The sequence below is a fragment of the Phocoena sinus genome, chromosome 20 (genome assembly GCF_008692025.1).
Source record: "Phocoena sinus isolate mPhoSin1 chromosome 20, mPhoSin1.pri, whole genome shotgun sequence".
Classification (NCBI taxonomy): domain Eukaryota; kingdom Metazoa; phylum Chordata; class Mammalia; order Artiodactyla; family Phocoenidae; genus Phocoena; species Phocoena sinus.
The window spans coordinates 35,756,958-35,779,036 of NC_045782.1; the positions used below are offsets into that span (position 1 = coordinate 35,756,958).

Sequence of the window (22,079 nt, forward strand, 5' to 3'; positions counted from 1 at the left end):
ATTTGGAAAGAAAAGCGGGCGGGAGTGTGTGCGTGTGCGGAGGTGATCCACAGCTTTCTGCACGGCAGAGGGTACATGGCCAGAAAGATAAAACCTCAAATTAGAATGGTCCCGCTTTTGTTAAAACGACAGGACTGGGACAGCCAATCTTATAAGGGCCCAGGGTCCGAGAATGCTGAGAAAATCGGCCCCAGCCTTCCCCAAACCCGACCGGAGAGGATCGGGTCTGTCCAGGGGCCGCATCTCCCTGAGAGCCCACACCACGAGAAGCCACGGCACCCAGGGCAGAAGCCGGAGGAAAGACTGCTGGAGATGGGCCAGGAAGCCAGCCGGTGGCCCCAAGGGAGTCCCAGCGCAGGGCCGCAGAGGAGATACCAATAAAGCGGGCTATTTGGAAGCTCCTGCGAGAGAGTCTGCAGGAGGGAAAGTGGCGGGAGGGTGGGAGACTGACCCTGCAGGCTCCCTGTCTATGCTGGTGTCCAATACAGCGTGTTTGGAAATCCTTCCGAACAGGAAAGGCGAAAACTCCCGACTCACCTCCTTCCCCACTGGGTGGAGGGGGAGATAACTCTGGACCCCTTCCCACACCTCTGCTCTGCTGACACCTTAGGGAAGTTCCCTTAACCCTTTCTCCTGTTCGGCTCCCCCATCTGGGCAATTTTAAAGGTCTGTTATTCAGTGGAGGAAAGGAGAAATGGCTATGCACCCCCCTTTCCTCTGACCAGGGCCAGAGAGAGGCCCAAGAAATTTAAAGGAGCTTTGACTATCTGTATTAAACTCGTTTAGAGGCTCAACTTTCCAGGGGCTGTTGTATCCCTTTAACCTCATGCGGGTTCTAATTTCAAGACAGCTAAATTTTAGGACAGGATCTTTGGACACGCAGGCCCTTTTATTCCCTTCTCTCCTCCCTCAGTCACTGAAGGGTCAGGAGAAACTCCCAGGCCTACAAACCTCCCAAACTAGTTACAGAGTCCCCTCCAAAGCAGACAACATCCTATAAAATCCCAACTTCTCCCCCATCTCTTTTACTTCATCTCCAGTGGCTTGCTGCTGCGCTGTTGTTTAATAAATACCTGGTGTCAGGGGACAGAGAAAAGGAGAGCCGGCGGGGTGGAGTGGAGGTGTGTTTGTGGGGGGACGGTACCACCTCCTCTTGTTTTAATTATGCCCTGGGCCTCTCTGGCTGCGCCCCAGGCTGGAGCTCGCTCCCTCCCTCTGTGCTGCGCTCTCTCTCTCCCTCCCGGACCCGTCTGGGGAGGGCTCCACAGCCAGCGTCCCTCCCGAGGCAGCCCGCTGCTTTCCCTCCGCCTCTCCTCCGCCCCCGCCGCCCCATGGCGAGAACGGCCCCCCTTCCTGCAAAAGTGGGGGGGGGTGCGGCCGGCAGCTCGGGCTGAGGGTTACGTGGCCGCCGGAGCCCTGACGTGATAGCACATTGCATCAGCATAAAACAATCCATCCTCGATATGGAATGCGGTGCGGACGGATGACAGCGAGAGCGCAGCCCCCTCGCCGGATTGATTTATGTCGGAGCTGACGCTTTATCAGGCAGTCGGAAAAACTTTGACCAATCATTTTGCAAGGAGCGCTGAGCCAGGCTGCTCCACTATACTTTGTTGGCTGAGAAGTTGAGCAGGGGTGGGGGTGGGAGGGTGGGGGGCTGGGGGGGTCGCGTCCGAAAGCCCTCACACCGGTCCGGGTGCCACCTCTCCCTGCTTGGGCGCTGCGCGCGAGCGCTTCCCTTCCCCCTGCAAGCGCCCGGATAATGTCTGAGAATGTCCATTTCTGGGACGCTTAGCAGCTATTATGTCGACTCGATCATAAGTCACGAGAGTGAGGACGCGCCTCCAGCCAAGTTTCCTTCCGGCCAGTACGCGAGCCCCCGGCAGCCAGGCCACGCGGAGCACCTGGAGTTCCCCTCGTGCAGCTTCCAGCCCAAAGCGCCGGTGTTCGGCGCCTCCTGGGCGCCGCTGAGCCCGCACGCGTCCGGAAGCCTGCCGTCCGTCTACCACCCCTACATCCAGCCCCAGGGCGTCCCGCCGGCCGAGAGCAGGTACCTCCGCACCTGGCTGGAGCCGGCGCCGCGCGGCGAAGCTGCTCCTGTGCAGGGCCAGGCGGCGGTGAAGGCGGAGCCGCTGCTGGGCGCGCCTGGGGAGCTGCTCAAGCAGGGCACGCCCGAGTACAGTTTGGAAACTTCGGCGGGCAGGGAGGCCGTCCTGTCTAATCAAAGACCCGGCTACGGGGACAATAAAATTTGCGAAGGAAGCGAGGACAAAGAGAGGCCGGATCAAAGTAAGTTATAAAAAGTGAGGAAATACCCAGGCCGAAGGCCAGGCGAGGGGGAGGGGAGGGGAGGGGAGAAGCAATAAACTGCGGACAATGTGAAGGGAAACCGCGGCGACTGCCGGAGAGCGAGCGGGGGCGGAGGGAAGATGGAGGGAGGCAGATGAGTGCCCCAGAAAGGGAGACTGAGGCCGCTGGAGGAGCGCCGCCCCCACTCCTCCAAGTCCACGGGGGACCCGGGGCGCAGGGACCAGCTCGCCGCACTCTCGGCCTCCCTTCCCCCACGCCCCCGAGGCTTGGGCTGAAAGCCCGGGAAGAAGCCGACCACCGCCGGCTGGGAGAGGAGCTGGCGGGGCCGGGGAGGCAGCCAGCGAGGCCGAGAGCTCGCGCGGGCCAGGGCGGGAGCGCACCGGGCTCCCGGGCACCGCACGGCTGGCAGAGCTCCCCGCGCCACGCGCACACCGTAAAAGCCGGCCAAGGGGTAGTGGGAGGGGGCTCATGAGGATTTTATTTGCGATGCAACAGCTTGACGGAGGATTGTTTTTAGCAGATCTCGCTCAGTAGCCGCTCAGGGTCCGCAGCCGGCGCCGGGAGGGGCGCTGGAAGCCCGGGACCCGGGGACTGAGCCCCCTCCCCGGATGCGCCGGCCCCTCCCCGGGGGCCTTGCCTCCGGTCGCCTCCTCCCCTCCGTGGCATCCTCGCCCGGGTTGCAGCTTCCATTTCTGCGGCTCCAGCTGCTCTCCGCGGGGCTCCCTAGCCCCAGCCAGAGCTGTCCGCCTCGCAGGGAGTTGGGGAATCGCTTCCGAACTTCGCGGCCGACCGGCTGCGTGGAGAAGGAGAGATCCCCCCGAAAGGACCCTGGGGAGTAGAAGGGTGGGGGGGAGAGAGGCTTGCGGAGAGGCTAACTTCATCCTCGGAAGGTAGTTTCTCACCATCTCCCACCCCTCCAAAAGCACCCCCGCCAGGAACCGAAGTCTAATTTCCAGGATGTGCTGCTCGCTAAGCGCGGCAGGAGGGGAGTCGCGGATTTTTCGTCTTTTAAGGTTGAGAAGGGCAAATTGGTCGGGGCTCTTAGCCCCCAAACAATAACCTTCAGGATGGTGGGCACAAGTCCTCACCCCTTACTCTTTTTGGAGAGTGAGGGTCAGATTTTTTAGTCTTTGCTTTTGCCCTGCCGGATTTCCCATCAGCAGAGCGGCCCAGAGGCCCTTTGGGGGTGCCCTTGCCTGCTGGAGGGAAGAGAACTGCCCAACTTCCCTGGGGTCTCTGTGAGCTCCCACCACCTCCAACCTGCCAGGTTGAATCACAAGAGTTGGCATTTGGGTAACACACTGGCTCTTCCCAAACCCTCCCTGCTCACACCCAAACAGACACCCCCCCCCCCCGACCCCAAGCCCACAAACCCTACCTGGAAAGTCCATTACTGCAGAGCAGCAGTTTGGCTAGAATCAATAATTAACAGTTATCTTCCTCTTTCCTATTTAATGCGGCTGTGGGTCCCATCCCGGGCACTCACATTAAGGAAGTAGCTGCAAATTGGTAAGACGCGGCACTTAGTGTAGGATGAACCAGATTTTTTTTTTTTAATATTCAGTGCTTTTCATTTGGGGTGAAGGAATCTAGTAGAGGGTGGCTGTTATTTTTAATTGGCTCTCCTTTATTTGGCAACTTTTCTGAGTTCAGGGGTAAGGAGAAGAGAAGCCTGTATGTATGTTTCCTCTGTTTTCCCCCACTTCTACTCAGTCACCCCTTCCCTTTCTCTGTTCCCTCTCACCACATGGAGCCAGTTGGAGCTAGCTATGCTCTGAAGGACTTCTGTTACCCCCACATGATCCATAGCTCCCCCCCCCTTAGGACTGGACCAATCTTGCATCCCAATTTCCCTGAACTTACTTTAACCAAACTGCGAGCTGAGCAGGAGTGGAAAAGGAGACTATTGCAACCATAAGTTACCTGTGAGCCCCCAGCACTCCCTTGTCTACAGGCTGGAGTTGATAAATGGTTGCAATTGGGTTGCGTGTGAATTGGAGTGTGCTGGATGTTTGCAGCGTCTCTAAATGTGAATCCCTATTTGTGGTGTGTGTTGGGGGGCAGTGAGATATCTGCACAGACACACATGGCTGCTGCCATGTGGCCAAAAGATGCAAGCTTGGGATCAAGGCAGGAGGGTGCACTCAAACTGGACTGGAGGGCCGGGAGGTCTCTTGGCTGTGGCTGAGCAGAAGCCACTCTCCTCTCCCCCAGCCCAATCCTTCTCTCACCTCTCAGACCTAGAGCCAGGACCCTTCAGTCAGCCACCACTAGTTAGTCTGGTAGAGCTGGTGGGGGAGAGGGCTTTAGCCAGGCTGGGCTCTGACCTGAGTCCTAACCAGTTCCGACCCAAGTGGAGAAAGAGACTGAGTGAGGACCTGGGGCAGGCAAAGCTTTGGAAGTGGTGAGAAGCCTGGCACACGTTTGGCTCTATCCTGACCAAATAACTCACCTGGAGGTGCCTATAGCAACTCTTAGCCCATCTCTGGAAGCCTTTCTGGGAACCTGAAGGCCCAGATGCCCCTTTGTCCAATGTAAGATGGGGAGTGGAGACCAGAGGTGCACCCTCTTGGAAGGAGAACACGGGGGCCCTTCACCCCCTTTCCTTTCTTTGATTCTATCGCTGCTTCTCTTTCAGCCAACCTCTCCGCCAACTGGCTGCACGCTCGCTCTTCCCGGAAAAAGCGCTGTCCCTACACCAAATACCAGACGCTGGAGCTAGAGAAGGAGTTTCTGTTCAATATGTACCTCACCAGAGACCGTAGGCACGAAGTGGCCAGACTCCTCAATCTGAGTGAGAGACAAGTCAAAATCTGGTTTCAGAACCGGCGGATGAAAATGAAGAAAATGAATAAGGAACAGGGCAAAGAGTAAAGATTACCCCCAGCCCTCCCCACCCCTTCCCCATCTCATGCTTATTTATAAGGGATGGCTGTGGAGCCTGTGCTGTCTGGGATGTATTCAAGTGAATGGGGAAGGGGGTCTTTTTCTTCAAAGTCCTTTTCTGCATCTAGAGCCTCACTCCTTTCCTTTGCCCTCACCTGTCCTTCTCTTCTCCCTGGGCCTCAGGAGGGAGTTTTATTGATTTAGAAGGTAGATATAGTTGGTTCCTAAGAAGGTGATGGGCCCCAAGAAAAGAGTGCCCCTAGTAGAGCCCCTAGCAACCCTCTTAATTTTCCTGGGAAGCCCCAGCCCCTCACTTCTAGCCTGCTTGTTTCCCCCCTGCACCTATCCCAAAGTCACCCAGGGACACTCCAACTGCACACAGACCAACAGACGCCCACCTGCATAAAGCCTGGAGCCCACAGTAACAATGGGAAGCGCTCACAGTCAACACTCAAATGAAGTGACACCCTAAATGCAGACCATCACACCCTAAATCTGGCAGAATAGCCCACAGACCATCAGGCAAGTCCAGGGTCTGCCCCCGATGCAATTACACACCAAGAAGAAGTCTAGAGACACACTCCTGAATGAGGCGCTGCAGCTCAAAGGGCCCAGCATCACAACACCATCCCTACGGAATCCTTAACTATACCCGGGCATGGACTCCAGGGCAAGTGGGGTAAATTCAGCTCCCAAGCTAGTGGGTTAGAAAGGACAAGGAAAGGCAGCGGTGGTCTTAGGAGAGTCTCTCAGGTTTTATGAAGGTCGTCCACATACACACATTGTGCTACAGGAAATGTTTAATTCTGCATGTTTTCCTCTCCTTCCAACAAAAGGAGGTCAGATCGTGAGTCGTAAGCCTTGGCAGTGTCGTCCTCACGTTCATCTGTGCCCCGCTTGACAGAGACTGTAGCTCCTCTTGCTCCACACCGGCCCTGAATTCGCATCTTCCCCAGCTCTGAAATCAACTCTGTTCGGCCAATCCACCTTGCACCAGCGAGCCAAGTCGCCCCTGTAGAAACCCCCCTCCGCCCTCCATCCTCTGCTAGCTCTACCCCTGCATAGGCGGAAAAGCCAAGTCAGGAGAACCCGATGGAGAATTTATTGTGAATCGATTCCCGGGCTCCTCTCCAGAGCAAGCGGTGGAGGAAAGGGGGGAGCGAGGCCTCCCCGGGCGCGCGGAGCTTGACTTCTTCCTCCTGTCCTGCCCAGTCTGAGCCCTGCGGAGGAGCCCCGGGCTTGTCAGCTGCCATCTCAGCGCAGAAGCGCAGAGACCAGCCCCAGTGCCTGGCTTTGCCTCCGAGACTCGGGCCTGGATGGCGGTCTGCGCGCGCACGCTTCTGGGGAGCAGTCCCGCTTGCTAAGGAAGGAGGAGAAATCGCACCTAAGCATTAGACCGGAGCTCACTCTCGGCTTCCTTTCCTCCCCCTGCTACCCCACCTCTCCAATCCCCTTCAATTCATGGACTCTCTCTCCTGCTTCTCCCGACCCTGCAAGGGGACGTTCCAGTAGAACTTCTTTTGCTCTGTCGGTGGCAGTCGTGAAATTGTGCTGTGTTTTGTGATTTCTTTGGGGGTGATTGTCTCGCCTGTTTTCAGTTGTTGCTTATATGGGAGGGTTGTGGGTGGGAGTGGGGAGGGCGAGGGGCTTAGAGCTGATTGTTTGTTTTGGAAGGAAAAAAACAAAGAAAAAGAACAAAAAATATATATCACTCTAGAAAAATAAATCTCTCCTGTGTGTCATTCTGTGTTGGCTCGCCTCACCTGACCAGAGGTAGAGATGCTAGTTCCAAGAGGGTGGCTTGGAATAAAGAGAGAGTCCTGTGCCCAAGAGGTTGCAGGGTGGGCTTCCTAGTGGAGCTGAGAGCTGGTCCAGACCAAGGTTCCCAAGACCACTGCTTGAACTGAGCAAGAGCCTTCCAACAGGAGAGCTGGGAGACTGGAGGGGGAGAAAAGGAAAGATTAGTGGTTTGGAGAGGGGACTGGGTCTGCAGGGAACAATGGGAATCTTCCTCTTAAGTTGCACTAGAGACTTCCCCACCACCTCCAGAGCCAGAGGATGGCGAGGCCTGCCCTGCCATCCCTGGAAGCAGGTCCTCTCTCAGCTGGCTGAGAAAGCCACCTTGCTTTGGCCACTTGAAAGTATCATGCAAGTGAAGAAGGCAGTAACTCCGTTCTGCTATTCCCTGCAGCGGAGGGATGGGATGCAGATAGAGGCCTCCGGAAGGCCAGGCTGTCCTTTCTTCCACTCAAAAAGAGTAAGCCCCTTAGGGTTTTCAATCCCCACCCGGAGTTTGAGGCTCCAATTTGAGCCACAGGGTAGCAGCCTTGGTGTAAGGCGGGTGGAGTTTGGTAGGGGTGGAGGCAGCTCCTACAGGCTGCGAGAGGATGGTTGAGTGTGAAACAGAAATGGTTCAGGAGGGGGAAAAAACAACAACAAAAAACCCTTCCCAGTCGGACCCCAGAGTTAAATTCGGTTTCAAGGCACCTTTCTGTCCCCCTCAGACTGTGGAGTCCCACCAAAGCCTCAAATGGGGAGCGCTGTTCTCGGCAGCCCGGCCGTTCCCATCCAGCCGCTGGGATTCTGCTTCTGCTGGGCTAGCGCTTGGGAGCCGGCCTCCTGCCAGAGCCTCCCACCGGGCCCACCCAGCAGCGCTGCAGTCCGCGGAGACCCTGAGGTTTGGGTAGAGGTAGGGACAAAGCCTGGCCCTCGAGAAAGCAGTCTGGAAGCAAAAAGGCCCTGCCTACCCCTCTCCGGCGAACGGAAGGATGAGCTAATCGGAGAGACAGCAGGAGGCAGGAGAACGCGAAGCTCCTGATACAGCTGGGCCCCAACCCGCATCCTCCGAGGAGGGTTCCAGTCGTTATATAAAGTGAATCTGCCTTTAGAGCTTGTGTAGAATGGGCTCCCTCCCATCCTGGGCTCCCAGGAGCCAGCCCGTGCTGAGAGTGAGCCGAAAAGGCCGGATTCCGCCCAGAGGAAACGCAAGAAAGTGAGGCAGGAGCTGAACGGAGTGCTGCGGAGTAGGGGGCGAGGGCGCCCCGGGAAGCCTCCGGCGGCGTCTGGATCCCCAGCCCGGGGTGGCTTCTTTAAAAACAAACAAAGGCGAAGATGCGGAGGCTCGGAAGCCGGAGATGGGGAAATCTGCTGTCATAAAACAGAGAGATTCAGAGAGGGGGACCGTGAGAGTGCGAGACAGAGGGAAGCCGGGAGAGGAATTCAATGCCGTGCGCGCAGCAATAAAAGAATATGACCGCTATAAAAGTTTATAGCGTATAAATTTCTGAAGGTTAAGAAACTAAACAGCAGCAAAGCAAACAGAGAGGGGAAACTTTCCGGAGCTGAGAGAGCCACAGCTGGGCCTGGGCTCCGGGTCTGGCGGGCGAATGGGTGGGCCTGACTGGGCCGCCCCCACCCTCACCCTCCCGAAGTGCAGGGCGCGGGGTTTCCGGGGGCCCCAGGGGGAAAAGAGGGGCGAGGAGGGAGGGGGAGGGAAGAACACTTCTGTTGTCACAAATGCTTCACGGAACGCAACTGGGACTCGTCTTTGTTCTTCGCAACCGCACCCCCTTCCAGAATCGGGTGTCATAAAGAGAAGCCCCTGCACGCGCGCGCGCGCGCACACACACACACACACACACACACACACACACGCAGGTCCGGTGGGGCCAGACGTCTGGGCGCTGGCAGCCTCTTGATCCTTTTATAGTCTCGTCCCACTCTCTCAGGCCTCCTCTCCCCCCACAAAAAGCCCAATTGTTTCCCCTCAGAATTTGAAACAATTGTGTTGGGTTTGAAATGTGCCCGGCTCCCCCTTTTACGGGCCATGAACGGCGCACTGCTCGGCGGTCTCTGCCCGAAATTAGGGGCTTGAGGTGGGGGGTGGGGCGAGAGAGAAAAGATTCTGATTTCTTTTTCGTTCCTTATCCCCTCTCCGTGTTTGTTTGTTTGTTTTGTTTAAAAAAATTTTTTTTAGCTTATCTGCACAATTTTATGAACCACTGCCTGATTTCCGACGCCTTTTCTCTCGCCCGCTCTCGTTTCCCTCGCCCTTTTCTGCTAATACTGAAAGTTTCTCTGCATTGTCGCCGCACTGGCTGGCTCTCTGAGAAGCTGGAGGAGACAGTGGCGGCGGCGCCTTTTCTCATCGTGGCCGCTAGATGGCACCCTTGCTCCACGTGAAAATTCCCCGTGCTGCGGCTGCCGGCGCCCGCGGCTGCACCTCGCACTTCGGTCGGCCCTGAATCTACGAATTGAGCGCTATCAAAAGTCATGAATAATTTGCCCAGAATAAAAATATTGGGTTCATTGTGGCTATTTCCCCCATTTTGTATATATTTCAGATATAGTGGTGTTGACCCCCTCTCCTCAAATGGTCAATTTTCTGAATTTCCCCCAGGAGCAGGGCTCAGGGCTTCTCACCCAGTTTCTACGTTCGGTGGGACAACAAATGCATGAAAACGGGGAATAATAGTAATAATAGGACTAGTGGATCCAAATAAAAGAGGAGGATTGGTTCGGGAAAATGAGATTATCCGGGGAAGGGTGCGAGAGGAATGTCTGCGGATACGGGTGAGCAGGTCAGGTGAGAAGGGCGAGCCGGCAGAAGGTCGGATATAGAGGAAGCCGCCCCAACCTGCTGCGGAATCGGCGGGAGAGGGAACCGGGTGAGCCAGCCCGGGGTGGGGGTGGGAGCACTTTGGGGAAAACGGATCCGTGGCTTTGGCGGGGATTCGGAGGTGCCCAGAGCCGGCGGGGCGGCTCCGCATGGACCGAGGCTCTAGAGCCTTTGTATGTGGCCAGGGCTGGGCAGGGCGGCGCCGGGCGACCCAGGCTCGGGGGTGCTCCCAGAACGGCGAGGTGCGAAAGGCTCGGATATTTCCTCGGTTGATCTGGGCGCTCCAATTTGGGCCGCCAATAAAGAGTGCGTTTTCCGTATGGACGTGGGAACAGGCGCAGTGCAGGAAGTAGGGGCTTGGTTCTCCCCACGTCCCGTGGCTTCCAGGTGAGAGCTCGGGCTCCGTGCCCCGCGGCCCCGGCCCCAGACCGACCTAGGGAACACCGGTCCCTTCTCAGCTTAGCAGCTGGAGGCCTGGACTTCAGGCATTTCTCCCTCTGAGACCTGAGCGCTGTCAGCCTGCCCATAGCCCCTTAGATTCCACATCTCCCATTTCGACCCGGCCCGGCCGATCCTTGCCCTCCATCCAGACAAACGCATGCGAGAAATAGATGCCCCCCTCTTAAGATTAGCCCCGCTGCAGCCTCTCCTCTCCTCCCCTCCCCCAGGACCGGGAGGCTAGCGGAGTTTCTCAACTTGAGTTTCTCTAATAAATCTGAGCTCCGTTGGGTGTTTATAAATTACCTCCTCGCTCTTTCTTGTTTTTTCTTATAATAGAAACATTTTCCTTCCATCAGGAATTTCTGGCACGGTGTAGGGATGATTTAGAACAAGCCATTGAATTTCTACCTCACCGGTGAGTCCTCAAATCATGACCATAAAATCCCCGGCACTTGATTAAAATGTTCGCTTTGGCAACAACTTAACTGTGCCTTCCGCTGCCTCACCGCCCCCTCAGCCTGGCGCTGAAAATTCAAGACCCTGGTCCTCTCCCCTCCTTTTCTCCTTTCTCTCTCTCCCTTTCAGCCCCTCTCCCATTCTCCAGATTCACTTTTGAAGGACCAAGTGGCCCCACCGGTACCTTCCCTTTGGAAAAGGTGATAGTTTAATTTTTACAAAGGTTGGGGTGAGTGGGATCCCCAAAAAGCACCCCTCCAAAAGGAAGCCACTCTCTCGTGAATAAACAATGGATCAACAGTGGATCGAATGTATTTGTAAAGGCTCCACCTTTGTTACTAGATTTCTTTCTCTCTCTCTCCCTTCCTTCCTTCTTTCCTATCCTTTCCTCTCCTTTCTTTTCCTTTCCTTTCCTCTTCTTTCCTTGCTGAGTGAGCCACTTCAGGAAGCCATTGGTTTGGACCCTCAGACTGGGGCCTTCTAAAGCCTGGCCACCATTGTCACTAGGCCCAGTAGGCTGGGAAAGGCAACTGGCAAGAAAGTGTGGCATTCAGTCAGCTGGGTCCAGCAGTCTGTTTCAGGACCTAGGTCCTCAGGTCTGGAGGGAGAGCAGGGTTTAACTAGAGGCTCCCAAGGGGAGAGGAGAGAAAATGGGGGACTCAGTGACCTTGCTGCATCCAAATCCCTTCTACCCCAGAGTCAGTCTAGGTAGTGACAGTGGCTCAAAGGACGGTGAAGGCTAAATGGTGCCCCTCCCATTCATACACTCTGCAGTCACTGTCCAGGGTAGAGGTGGGCACAGGACCGCGGGCACCAAGGCCAGGCACCAGGGCAGCAGCCTCCATTGCTCTCCCCTCCCTCTGATGTACTGATGAGCCTGGAACTGCCCTCTCAACCGAGGGTGATGCGGAAGGTGTGGAGGACTGGCCTGGGAAGGTTGGGAGCCAGTTGGGCTTGGTCACTGGGTCCCGAGGCCTGGATGCAGGACTGGGGCAGCCCAACTGAATGTTATCCTGCTGGTGGCATCACGCCCCTCTCCCATCACACAGACTTGGTCTGCCAAAGGCTTGCTGACTGGGCTCCAGGACCTCCTAGAGACCCCCTCCCCATTCCAGCAACCCCCTCCCAGGCCACCCGAGGGTTGTGTAAAACTGCAGAATCGCAGTCACAGGGTGAGCTTTGGTCAGGACTTCACCACTGCCCATTAACCAGAAAGTTTCGGCTCTTCCTCCTGGTGCCTCCTCAAGCTCTCCTGGATCCCTTCTCCAAAGAAAAGCCTTGTTTGTTTGTTGGAAAGTTGGTGAGTGGCCTGGGTGGGGCAGAGAGTGTGGTTTGGGGGCTCCGGAGAGGGAGTGGGGGCAGGTGCTTCAAAGCTGAAGGAGGCAGAAAATCTCTGAAAAGTCACCGTTTGCGCCGAAAAAAACCTCATAATCATTCTCATTTCGGCTTTGTCACCCCCACCGTGCTGCAGTCGGGCGGCGGGGGCGATCGAAGCTGCAGTTTTATAGCTGTAGAGGAAAGAACTCGTAAAATGCTAACAGCTTTTATGCGCTGCGGCATAAACAACAACAGACTCGGCTTTATTGCGTTTTATAGTTTGTTAAAGAGTTTACAGCCGTTTTTTGGGGGCCGGTTACCCAGCCAATTCCCTCCACACGATAGTTAAACCTTTATCAATAATAAGGAAATTGATCATTAAAGCTTTAAATATGACTACCTCGTTTGTTTGAAAATATGTTTAGGAGAGGAAGCTGTATGATTTGATAACTTGTATTAAAATACCAATTACATTTATAGGACCTTTTAAAACTCGGTGCAATTAAACCGTGTTCTTTTACATTTTTCCGAAGCGACCCTGACATTTAAAAAGACTCCAACTGCCTCGTTAAAATCGCGAAATTAACAGCGTGCCTACGTCTGGCGCGTTGTGTATGTGTTTGCGTGGTTTTTTCCGTGCGCCCCACATCAGTCTTTGGGGGTGGTCTGCGAGGGTATTTGATTTGTTGTGAGGCGAGAGATATCTCATTAATGTAGGTAGTTAAACAGATTTAATCCGTATTCATGCTCTCTCCCCCCTCTCCTCCCCGCTCTCTCCCCCTCTCTCTCCCTGGGTTTTTTTTTTTCTTCCCCTCCTTTTTTTTTTTTTTTTCCGCTCTCTCCTCACTCCCTGGCGCTCTCTCGCTCTAGCTCTCTCTCTTGCTCGCTCTCTCTCGCTCTCACCCTAGCTCTGCGTTCTGTCCGGGAGGAGTACGGAGAAGCCAATAGGATGCGGGGTCTCTAATGGATGCAAATGATCATGAAAAGACAGTGCAAAATATGAAACAACTCATTTGCAGGGAAGTAAATCACCGAAAACTGTTTATGAACTGGCATCCCTTCTTCGAAATGTAAAGCGAGGACCTCTTTAAGTGGTGGTATATTTTTGGGGGGGGTGGGGGGTGGGGGAGGGCGAGCGAGCCGCGGCTGCCATGCAAGCTTAGACTTTTGGAGGCTTCGCTGTCCTTTTCTATTCCTGGAAATCACAAAAAGTGTGGTGGCTTCGAGATATTCTTCGCCTTTTCTTTCTTTTCTTTTTCCCCCCTCCTCCTTTTCCTCTCCTTTCCTGGCGAGGGTGACTAGGAGCCGGCGAATCCGCGTTTTTTTCTCTCTCTCTCTCCCTCCCTTTCCCCCTCCCCACCCCCTCCCCAACAGCCCCCAACTACAGCCGCCGCCGCCGCCGCCGCCTCAAAATTCAATAAAATGAGCTCTTATTTCGTCAACTCACTGTTCTCCAAATACAAAACCGGGGAGTCCCTGCGCCCCAATTATTATGACTGCGGCTTCGCCCAGGACCTGGGCGGCCGACCCACCGTGGTGTACGGTCCCAGCAGCGGCGGCAGCTTCCAGCACCCGTCGCAAATCCAGGAGTTCTACCACGGGCCGTCGTCGCTGTCCACGGCTCCCTATCAGCAGAACCCGTGCGCCGTGGCGTGCCACGGGGACCCGGGCAACTTCTACGGCTACGACCCGCTGCAGCGGCAGAGCCTGTTCGGTGCGCAGGATCCAGACCTGGTGCAGTACGCAGACTGCAAGCTCGCCGCCGCCAGCGGCCTGGGGGAGGAGGCCGAGGGGTCCGAGCAGAGCCCGTCGCCCACACAGCTCTTCCCCTGGATGCGCCCGCAAGGTGAGCTCGCGTCGGGGCCGGCGGGGGGAAGGGAGACCCGGGGCCCAGGCCGGCATGGGGGGGCCGGGCAGGCCAGGCGCGGTTCCGCCAGCCCCTGGAAGACTTGCTTGTTCTGTTCAGATAGGCTCCCCCTTCTTTCCTTCCTTCCTTCCTTCCTTCCTTCCTTCCTTCCTTCCTTCCTTCCTTCCTTCCTCCCTCCCTCCCTCCCTCCCTCCCTTCCTTCCTTTCCCTTCTTTTTTTGTTTCCCTTGAAGGAGGTCGCTAAGCGACATTTCCTGAATCCATAAACCCCTCACCCTGCCTGACTTTTTTTCTTCTTCCCCTCCTTTTTTCCCCTTTTACTGTTTTATGGGGGGCAGTGGAGAAAGGGTGGTGGGAATGGGGCGCTCAACTTTTGCACTTCTCAATTGCTTTATAGTTTAATTACCCTGAAGAAACTTTTCTTCTGGGGCAGAGGCTCTGGGGGCTTTTCAAGGTGGGTCCATTCGTCCCCATCCTGGCTTTTTTATTCTTACTTTTCCCCCTCCTTCACATCCTTCCTTCTAAAGTTTATGGCACTTTTAATAGATTCAACCACCCCCGCCCAACTCTCTGGTGCTGGTTACCAGGGGAGGGGCTCCCCTTTCTGGCTCCCTTAGATTCAGTGGTGTCTGATCCCCCTCACCCGCCCCCCCCGCCCCGGCTGACCGCGGCCTCCCAGCGCTCCCGCCCCTGCACGGGGTAGAAGGTCCCCTGCCCTTATTATACTGGTCTCCTAGGCTGGTTCACGAATCTTCCAACCTTCTCTGTCTCTGCCCCCTCCCCCACCCTCCCCTCCCCTCTGTCTCGCCCTTTCCCCCATTCCCAGCAGCCGCCGGACGCAGGCGAGGCCGACAGACCTACAGCCGCTACCAGACCCTGGAGCTGGAGAAGGAGTTCCTATTTAATCCCTATCTGACTCGCAAGCGGAGGATCGAGGTATCGCATGCGCTGGGACTGACAGAGAGACAGGTCAAAATCTGGTTCCAGAACCGGAGGATGAAGTGGAAAAAAGAGAACAACAAAGACAAGTTCCCTAGCAGCAAATGCGAGCAGGAGGAGCTGGAGAAACAGAAGCTGGAGCGGGCCCCGGAGGCGGCGGACGAGGGCGACGCGCAGAAGGGCGACAAGAAGTAGGCTCCAGCTGGGACTGCCAGGGCCGCGGCCGCCCTGCCTCCGCGGGTCACCCGACCGCGCTGCCGTCGCCCGCCCCCGCCCGAGACAGCTCTGGCCCCGTGAGCGGGGCCCGGAGCCTGGCCTCCCACTGCAGCTTCCCTGCCGCGCCAGTCCCCGCTAGTGGTAGTTTCTCGTAATAGCTTCTGTGTGTGAGCTACCGTGGATCTCCTTCCCATCTCTTGGGGGCCGGAGGGGTGGGAAAGAAAAGGATTTTAAGCAAGGACTCCCTCTCCCTGCTAGGGTGAGCGGCTGCGGCCTGGCTGAGCCCCACCCCCACGCCCCTGCCCCGTGTAAAAAGCCTCCTTGTGCAATGGTCTTTTTTCCTTTGAACGTGCTTCTTTGTAATGACCGAGGTACCGATTTCTGCTAAGTTCTCCCAACAACATGAAACTGCCTATTCACGCCGTAATTCTTTCTGTCTCCCTTCTTCTCCCTCTCTCTCTCTCTCTCTCTCTCTCTCTCTCTCTCTCTCTCTCTCTCTCTCGCCTCGTCCTCATTTCCCCTCCCACCCCCCTCCCCGCTGCCCTCTCTAGCTCGCTGGCTTTCTCTCTGGCTTCTCTCTTTTCCTCCCCCCCGCCCCCCGCTTTGGTTTGACAATTTCGTCTTAAGTGTTTCTCAAAAGAGGTTACTTTAGTTAGCATGCGCGCTGTGGGCAATTGTTTAAAGTGTTCTTAGGTTTACTGTGAAGAGAATGTATCCTGTATCCGTGAATTGCTTTATTGGGGGGCGGGAGGGCTAATTATATATTTTGTTGTTCCTCTATACTTTGTTCTGTTGTCTGCGCCTGAAAAGGGCGGAAGAGTTACAATAAAGTTTACAAGCGAGAACCTGAGATTTGCCCGGCCCGCGCTCCTCATTTGCTCCCGGCGCCTTGCAGAGTTGCGGAGGGGGGGAGCCAGTCACCGGGCTCCTGCGTCCGCCTGGCCGCGCTGCGGAGGGGGCGGGGGCTGGAGGCAGGTGGTGCGAGTCCCTTGGCCCAGGGGCGCAGGGGATGAGGGAGGCGGCTGCGCGTGATTGGAGGAGAGACGAACGAGAGAGGGGAGCCGAGAGAAACCCCCTCCCCCTCCCTTCGCGTTCCGAGGCTGCCGGCCCCGGAGACCCCCGCGCCCAGGCCATGCTGGAGAGATGCGCCTGGGCTGGTGGCTTTATCCCCCCAACCCCCCAACCTCCCCCTTTGTTTTTGTGTGCCCTCTCCTGTGTGTGTGTGTGTGCGCGCGCGCGCGCGGGGGGGTAGAGGTGGAGTGCGGAGCTGATGAACAAGCTGAAAAATAAAAATTTTTTAAATTTTTTTCGTACTCTCGTGGTGGGGGGGGAGCAGGAGAAGGGAGATGCTCTTCCCTGCCTCTCCCTTTCTGGGACTTGGCCACCTTCGCCCAGCTCCGAGGTGGTGGCTCGCCGTCTTCCTTCCTTCGCTCCCTCTGCTTCTCCAGCAGCCACGCTCGACTGAGGCATCCGCCTCCGGGAACCAGGAGAGCAGCATACCAGGCCACCCTCCTCCCTTCCTTTCTCTTCCCACCCACCCCACCCCCTTCCTTTTTTAATTTTCAAACCTTTTTTTTTTATTTCTTAGCCACCAGAAACCGCAGCATCCAACGCCCGTAGGCTGGATTCCGCGCCTCTGGGAGCAACCAGGAAACCTCACTCCGTCCCTGCCCGTCTGGGGCAGAGAGAGAGAGCGAGCCTTGAGGCCAGGCTCACCTCGGGAGAAACGGACCAATTCCGGACTAAGTTCCCTCAAAGGCCCAGCCAGGCTGAAGTGGTCCGGATTAATAAAGACCTGGCCTGCCCCCACCCACCCACTCACCCGGTTGTATGCAATCCCTGCGTTTGTTTCTGGCTGGGTAACGGGCTGGGGAGGAGGGGGTGACAACAAGGATCGCTCCCGGAGGTTATTTATTTTCCCTTCCACTCAATCCCTTCTTCCCCAAATCTCGCCTGCAAGCTTCCTCCAGCCCACGGGGGTCGACAGCGGCCCTTGAGCCCCCAGCCCTAATCCACAGGGCCTGGTTTTCTCATTCATTATTGATCATATTTTATAAATCCAACGCCACACAATTTTTTCCACATTACCGGGAGCCGTGGGGAGGCTGCCCGGCTATTGGCAGAGGGGACGTCACGTGGGCGGGGTCACGTGGTGCAGAGAGGAAAAAGGGGGTCCTTTTTGGTGTAAATCTGGACTCTAATTCTGTAATATATCAAGGAATCTCGTAAAACCGACACTAAAACGTCCCTGCCTACAAATCATCCGGCCAAATTATGAGTTCATTGTATTATGCGAATGCTTTATTTTCTAAATATCCAGCCGCAAGTTCGGTTTTCGCTACCGGAGCCTTCCCCGAACAAACTTCTTGTGCGTTTGCTTCCAACCCCCAGCGCCCGGGCTATGGAGCGGGTTCGGGCGCTTCCTTCGCCGCCTCGATGCAGGGCTTGTACCCCGGCGGGGGGGGCATGGCGGGCCAGAGTGCAGCCGGCGTCTACGCGGCCGGCTACGGGCTCGAGCCGAGTTCCTTCAACATGCACTGCGCACCCTTTGAGCAGAGCCTCTCCGGGGTGTGTCCCGGCGACTCTGCCAAGGCGGCGGGCGCCAAGGAGCAGAGGGACTCGGACTTGGCGGCCGAGAGTAACTTCCGGATCTACCCTTGGATGCGAAGCTCAGGTAACGCCGCGCACCGAGCAGTCCCGAGCGGTCCCGAGCCGCAGTGGCCCGGGCACATTCCCCGGAAGGCGCCCCCTTCCCGGCCAAGTGCCCCTCTCCTTGTCCAGAGTGCTCCTGGTAGGAGGTCGGCCCTGGGGACGCGGCCCCCCACCCCGAGCTGCGACCCGGCGCGCCGCCCCCATTCCCGTTTTTGCTTGGTGCTCTCAGGCTCGCTCGCTGCCTCCCTAGCGGATCCCTCTCCGCCGACGCCGCGGCGCTCTGAGCCCCCAGCCCACTCCCCCCACCCTTCCTCCCGGCCTTTTAGCTTTAAATATTTATCAGCCGCGCCGGCACGGGCTGGAGAGGAGGCCGTTTGTCTTGCGGAGGAAGACTGGGGTTTGCAGAGAATAGCCATTAGGATCTCCCCCCTCCCTTCTCCCTTCCCCAGCCGGGGATCTCAACTCTGGGTGTGTCCCCCAGCCCCAGCTTGGATAAGGTCTAGGGGAGGGGGCTGCAGCGCTGAGCAGTTCTCCCCTCCCTCTTTCCTCCCAGCCAACCCCGCTCCCCCATTATTCCCTTCTGGACAATTAGAGGTGGGCTCTAGGGGCCTGGTGGGAGGAGGGGGTGTGAGAGGTGATGAGGATTCAGCCAGGGACACAGAGCCAGAGAGGCAGGTGGAGAGAGAGGGGCTGAGGCCAAGAGAGAGCAGGCTCCTGACCCCCAGTAAACTTGGGAAACGGGAGGCAGGAGAACTAGAGAAACTAGAGAAAGGAGCAGAGGCCTCAGGGGAGTACAGCTGGCTTCCTCAGGTGCCCTTCCTAGCACCCCTGGAGAACTGGCCAACTAGTTTGCAAGTGTCGTTCCAGAAGGGTGATGTCCTCTTGGGGGAGACACTAGGACTCCAAAAAGCCAAATCAAGAGAGAGTGCAGGCCACCGAGGAAGCTGCTGCAGGAACCCCAAGAGACCAGGGGCTCCGTGGGGTCTCCTGACAAGCCTGTCCCAGACAACCTTCATAATGTTGTCCTGGACTCAGAGGCCAATCTCAAGGTCCAGAAGACCCAAGACTTGTGGTCGGAAGCTCCCAATCCAGCCAGGGTTGAGGGCCAGGAGAGCCCAGCTCTTACATTTTCAGTATTCGTGGTCATGCTCCCCATTACCTGCTTCATAATTCAACTGGCTTTCCAGCTGATTTATTAAAGCCCCAATTTTTCTGCTCATAAACATTTCAGCTTGGCTTTTATCTGACTTGAAATTAGGGCCCCTAGCCCCTCCTCCCACTGTCTCCTTCCTAGGAGGGCTGGCACCAGCACCTCCTCCAAGCCTCCTCAGGGTTTGGGGCCTAACCTGGGAATCTCTTCCCTGCCCTTCAGCCCCCACCAGCCAGATACTGAATGTTCTACCCCAACCCAGGCTGCTGTCTCTCCTCTCCCTCTGTGCCTTCCTGGAGGCCCAAAGATTGCTTTGGAGGGCTGGGTTGTCTGGGCAGGTGGGCAGGCAGGACAGCCTGGCCCTGTCTGAACCTCAGCCACTCACTGGAAAATAGTCATCAGAAGGCAGTTGCTCTCCAACTGACTCCACGCTCCAAGGAAGTCTGCAAATTCTCACCTCCTCCTCATTCCACAACAGGCTGGGGGCGGGGGAAGACTGGACCTGTGAGGCTCTTTGTCTCCTTTTCTTTTTGGGAAAAGCCCTCAGGCCAGGCCTAGAGTCCCACTCCGGGGTCACTTGCATGGTTTGTGTTGTCCTGTACCCCCACAGACCATCAGAGTCAGCATGCAAAAGGGGAGACTTGGGGTCCCTGGTCCCAGAGGATTAACTGCCTTTCATCCCACATACACACCCCTTTAGGCACAGGGCCTTCAAGAGCCAGCAGGTTAGACCTTGTGTTCAGAAGCCCTAGACTAGAAGACTTCCTGGGTGGAAGATGGGAGTGTTTGCCTTGGGAGGCCTGTAGAAAGGTCTGCACGTTGAGGAAAGATGGCAGGCATAGGCTGGGGTATGGATAGTGACAATTTGATGTAATGGGAAATAAGCTCTTCCAACCACCGATGCCAAACTGCATACAGGGTCCAAGAGGGAGGGGAGCACTCTCATGGCTCGTTCCTCACTCACTGATTTTTCTCCTGCAAATAACCTGCGCAGGGACCGACCGCAAGCGAGGTCGCCAGACCTATACCCGCTATCAGACCCTGGAGCTGGAGAAGGAGTTTCACTACAATCGCTACCTGACGCGGCGGCGGCGCATCGAGATCGCGCACGCGCTCTGCCTCACCGAAAGACAGATCAAGATCTGGTTCCAGAACCGCCGCATGAAGTGGAAGAAAGAGAACAAGACAGCGGGCCCCGGGGCCACCAGGCAGGACAAGGCCAAGGCGGAGGAGGACGAGGAAGAGTGAGGGACAGAGAAAGGGCAGAGGAAGAGAGACGAAAAAGGGAAAGAGAGAGAGAGAAACCCAGCTCTGGGAACTGAACCAGGAAACTCAAGTCAAATAGGGAGGAGAAAAAAAACTATTTAAATGGAAAGCAGTTAATTTTTTTCAAGGAGAGAAGGTGAAATTTTGGTTTCTTAACACTGGAAAAAAAATACTACCTATAGGAAAGTCCATCAGGTTTTGTACAGTATGGGAAGGACATCATCTACCTGTTCTGTAGCTTTCTGGAATTTGCCTCCCCTTTTCTATGTTGCTAATTGTTAAGGTCTTTGGTAAAATCTTGCTGTTTTGTAAGCCCCATCTTTGACGCTGTCTGTGTGGTCTGTGGGTCTGGAATAACATGTGTGGTTCCCCGGCTTCCTGAGCAACCCCCCCTTCCCAGTAGTGGCACTGAAGGGGCCTTAGGGAGCCCTAAGGACCCACCAACTAGCTCAAGTGTCCCCTCTGTGCACCTGGCCTGCCCGCTGCTCCTTGCTCCCACCAGCCCCTGTGATCCTCTTTGCATTCTATGTGTATCTGAAGGATGGAGAAATAAAAGCAATTAAAAATAAACAGATCCCCTGTTTTCTGTGTCTCCCTAAGGCTGGGAGGGGGTGAGGGATAGTCATGCATCCCAGTGCCCCTTTGCTCCAACTTCTGCTGCTGGCCCATTTCTTTCTGTGCTGGGCCCTCCTCTTTTTTCTTGTGCCCCTTGCTCTGGGGGCTGCCAACTAGTGAACCTCGGATACCACACACACACATTCCCTTTACATATTTTTACACATATTGACACGCAGATGCACCCAACCACACCTATTTACAGGCTGACACTGCACATAAATAAATACATACATTGTCACACACAGTCACAAACATCCATATTCATATGTTCACAAATAAACATACAGGCATTCACACATCCCAAACCCTGCCCAGAACACATAGCATTCACATTCACTCACACGAGTAAACCCACATTCATACTCACAGACATATTTATACATACCAGGGTACACTCACACATTGGCTCATAAAACACACAGATTCACATTTGCCCCCAAGTAAACACGTCCTTGAGTCCACATGCCCAGTCGCACACATTCACGAAACAAAACAAAAAACAAACCCCCCACGGTTCCACAAACTCTTCCTCATTCAGGCCTTCACACCAGGCTGTGGCTCGGCGCCGCCAAGGCACAAATATGGAGCTGAAATCTGAAGTGCTAGGCCTCAAGCGAAGAAGGAGCGGAAGGAAAGGGAAGGTGACCACCCAAATCCACTCCCCCTTCTCGCGCCGGCGGGCGGGCGGCGTTGGGCAGAGGCCAGACGGGCGAGCAAAAATCTCCCGGCCGCCCAATCAGGCCTCCAACGTCAAGATGCTCCTGGCTTTCCGCTCGGTCGGCAAACATTTTCCGCAAGAGCTATTCGGTTATTGTATTGAAATTTATTTTACTTTCATTTATTTTAATTTATCTTATTCTAAATTGACCCAGCGACCCAAGTAAAACTTGAAATTGGGGGAAGAAAATGAGCGCCGATAGCGAGAAGCTGAGCGGTGCGAACTACCCGGCGGCTGTGGCCGCATCCCTGCTGCTCTGAGCCCGGCCGCCCGCCTTCCGCGGGCTGCCTCTGAGCCTTTCTGCCCGCTATCCGCTGTGCCGGCAACCTGGAATCTTCTCCGGAGTACAGAGAAAGAGAAAAAAGAAAAACATTTGTGTGCGTGGGAGGTTATTTCCTTTCCTGCATTTGGGCGCTGGTAGCTCAATTCAAAATTCGGGCATATTTCAGGGGACCTGGGAAACCTGGGGTGAATCTGGGTTGTTGTTTGTCTCCAAAACACCCACTTGATTGAGGGATAAATACCCAGAGGACGGTGCCTGCGTAGCTCGACCTGCGGAGTTGATTTTTAGTGTCTATTCGATTATAAACCCTGAATTATTTAAATTTAAAGATCGGGCATCGGGA

The 22,079-nt window shown here is 55.9% G+C and overlaps 3 protein-coding genes across 5 annotated transcripts; all 3 read left to right on the plus strand.

Moving 5' to 3' along the window:
* Window positions 1–1,668: 1,668 nt before the first annotated feature.
* HOXB9 (homeobox B9) lies at window positions 1,669–6,918 on the plus strand. Its single transcript, XM_032616643.1, has 2 exons — window positions 1,669–2,289; window positions 4,949–6,918. Exons 1-2 carry the CDS (start codon window positions 1,773–1,775, stop codon window positions 5,182–5,184), a joined length of 753 nt encoding a protein of 250 aa, XP_032472534.1. The 5' UTR covers window positions 1,669–1,772; the 3' UTR covers window positions 5,185–6,918.
* On the plus strand, window positions 2,214–15,899 carry HOXB8 (homeobox B8). Of its 3 annotated transcripts, none has more exons than XM_032616644.1 (3): window positions 2,214–2,289; window positions 12,899–13,874; window positions 14,721–15,899. In XM_032616644.1, the coding sequence occupies exons 2-3, from the start codon at window positions 13,451–13,453 to the stop codon at window positions 15,026–15,028; spliced, it is 732 nt and encodes a 243-aa protein (XP_032472535.1). In that variant the 5' UTR covers window positions 2,214–2,289; window positions 12,899–13,450; the 3' UTR covers window positions 15,029–15,899. The 3 variants fall into 3 exon arrangements, with proteins under 3 accessions (XP_032472535.1, XP_032472537.1, XP_032472536.1); XM_032616646.1 differs by having other exon boundaries at window positions 14,724–15,899; XM_032616645.1 differs by lacking the exon at window positions 2,214–2,289 and adding an exon at window positions 11,832–12,011 and having other exon boundaries at window positions 12,937–13,874.
* A 497-nt stretch (window positions 15,900–16,396) lies between these two features.
* Window positions 16,397–20,689, plus strand: HOXB7 (homeobox B7). Its single transcript, XM_032616649.1, has 2 exons — window positions 16,397–17,723; window positions 19,846–20,689. Exons 1-2 carry the CDS (start codon window positions 17,324–17,326, stop codon window positions 20,097–20,099), a joined length of 654 nt encoding a protein of 217 aa, XP_032472540.1. The 5' UTR covers window positions 16,397–17,323; the 3' UTR covers window positions 20,100–20,689.
* The last annotated feature ends 1,390 nt before the right edge of the window (window positions 20,690–22,079 follow it).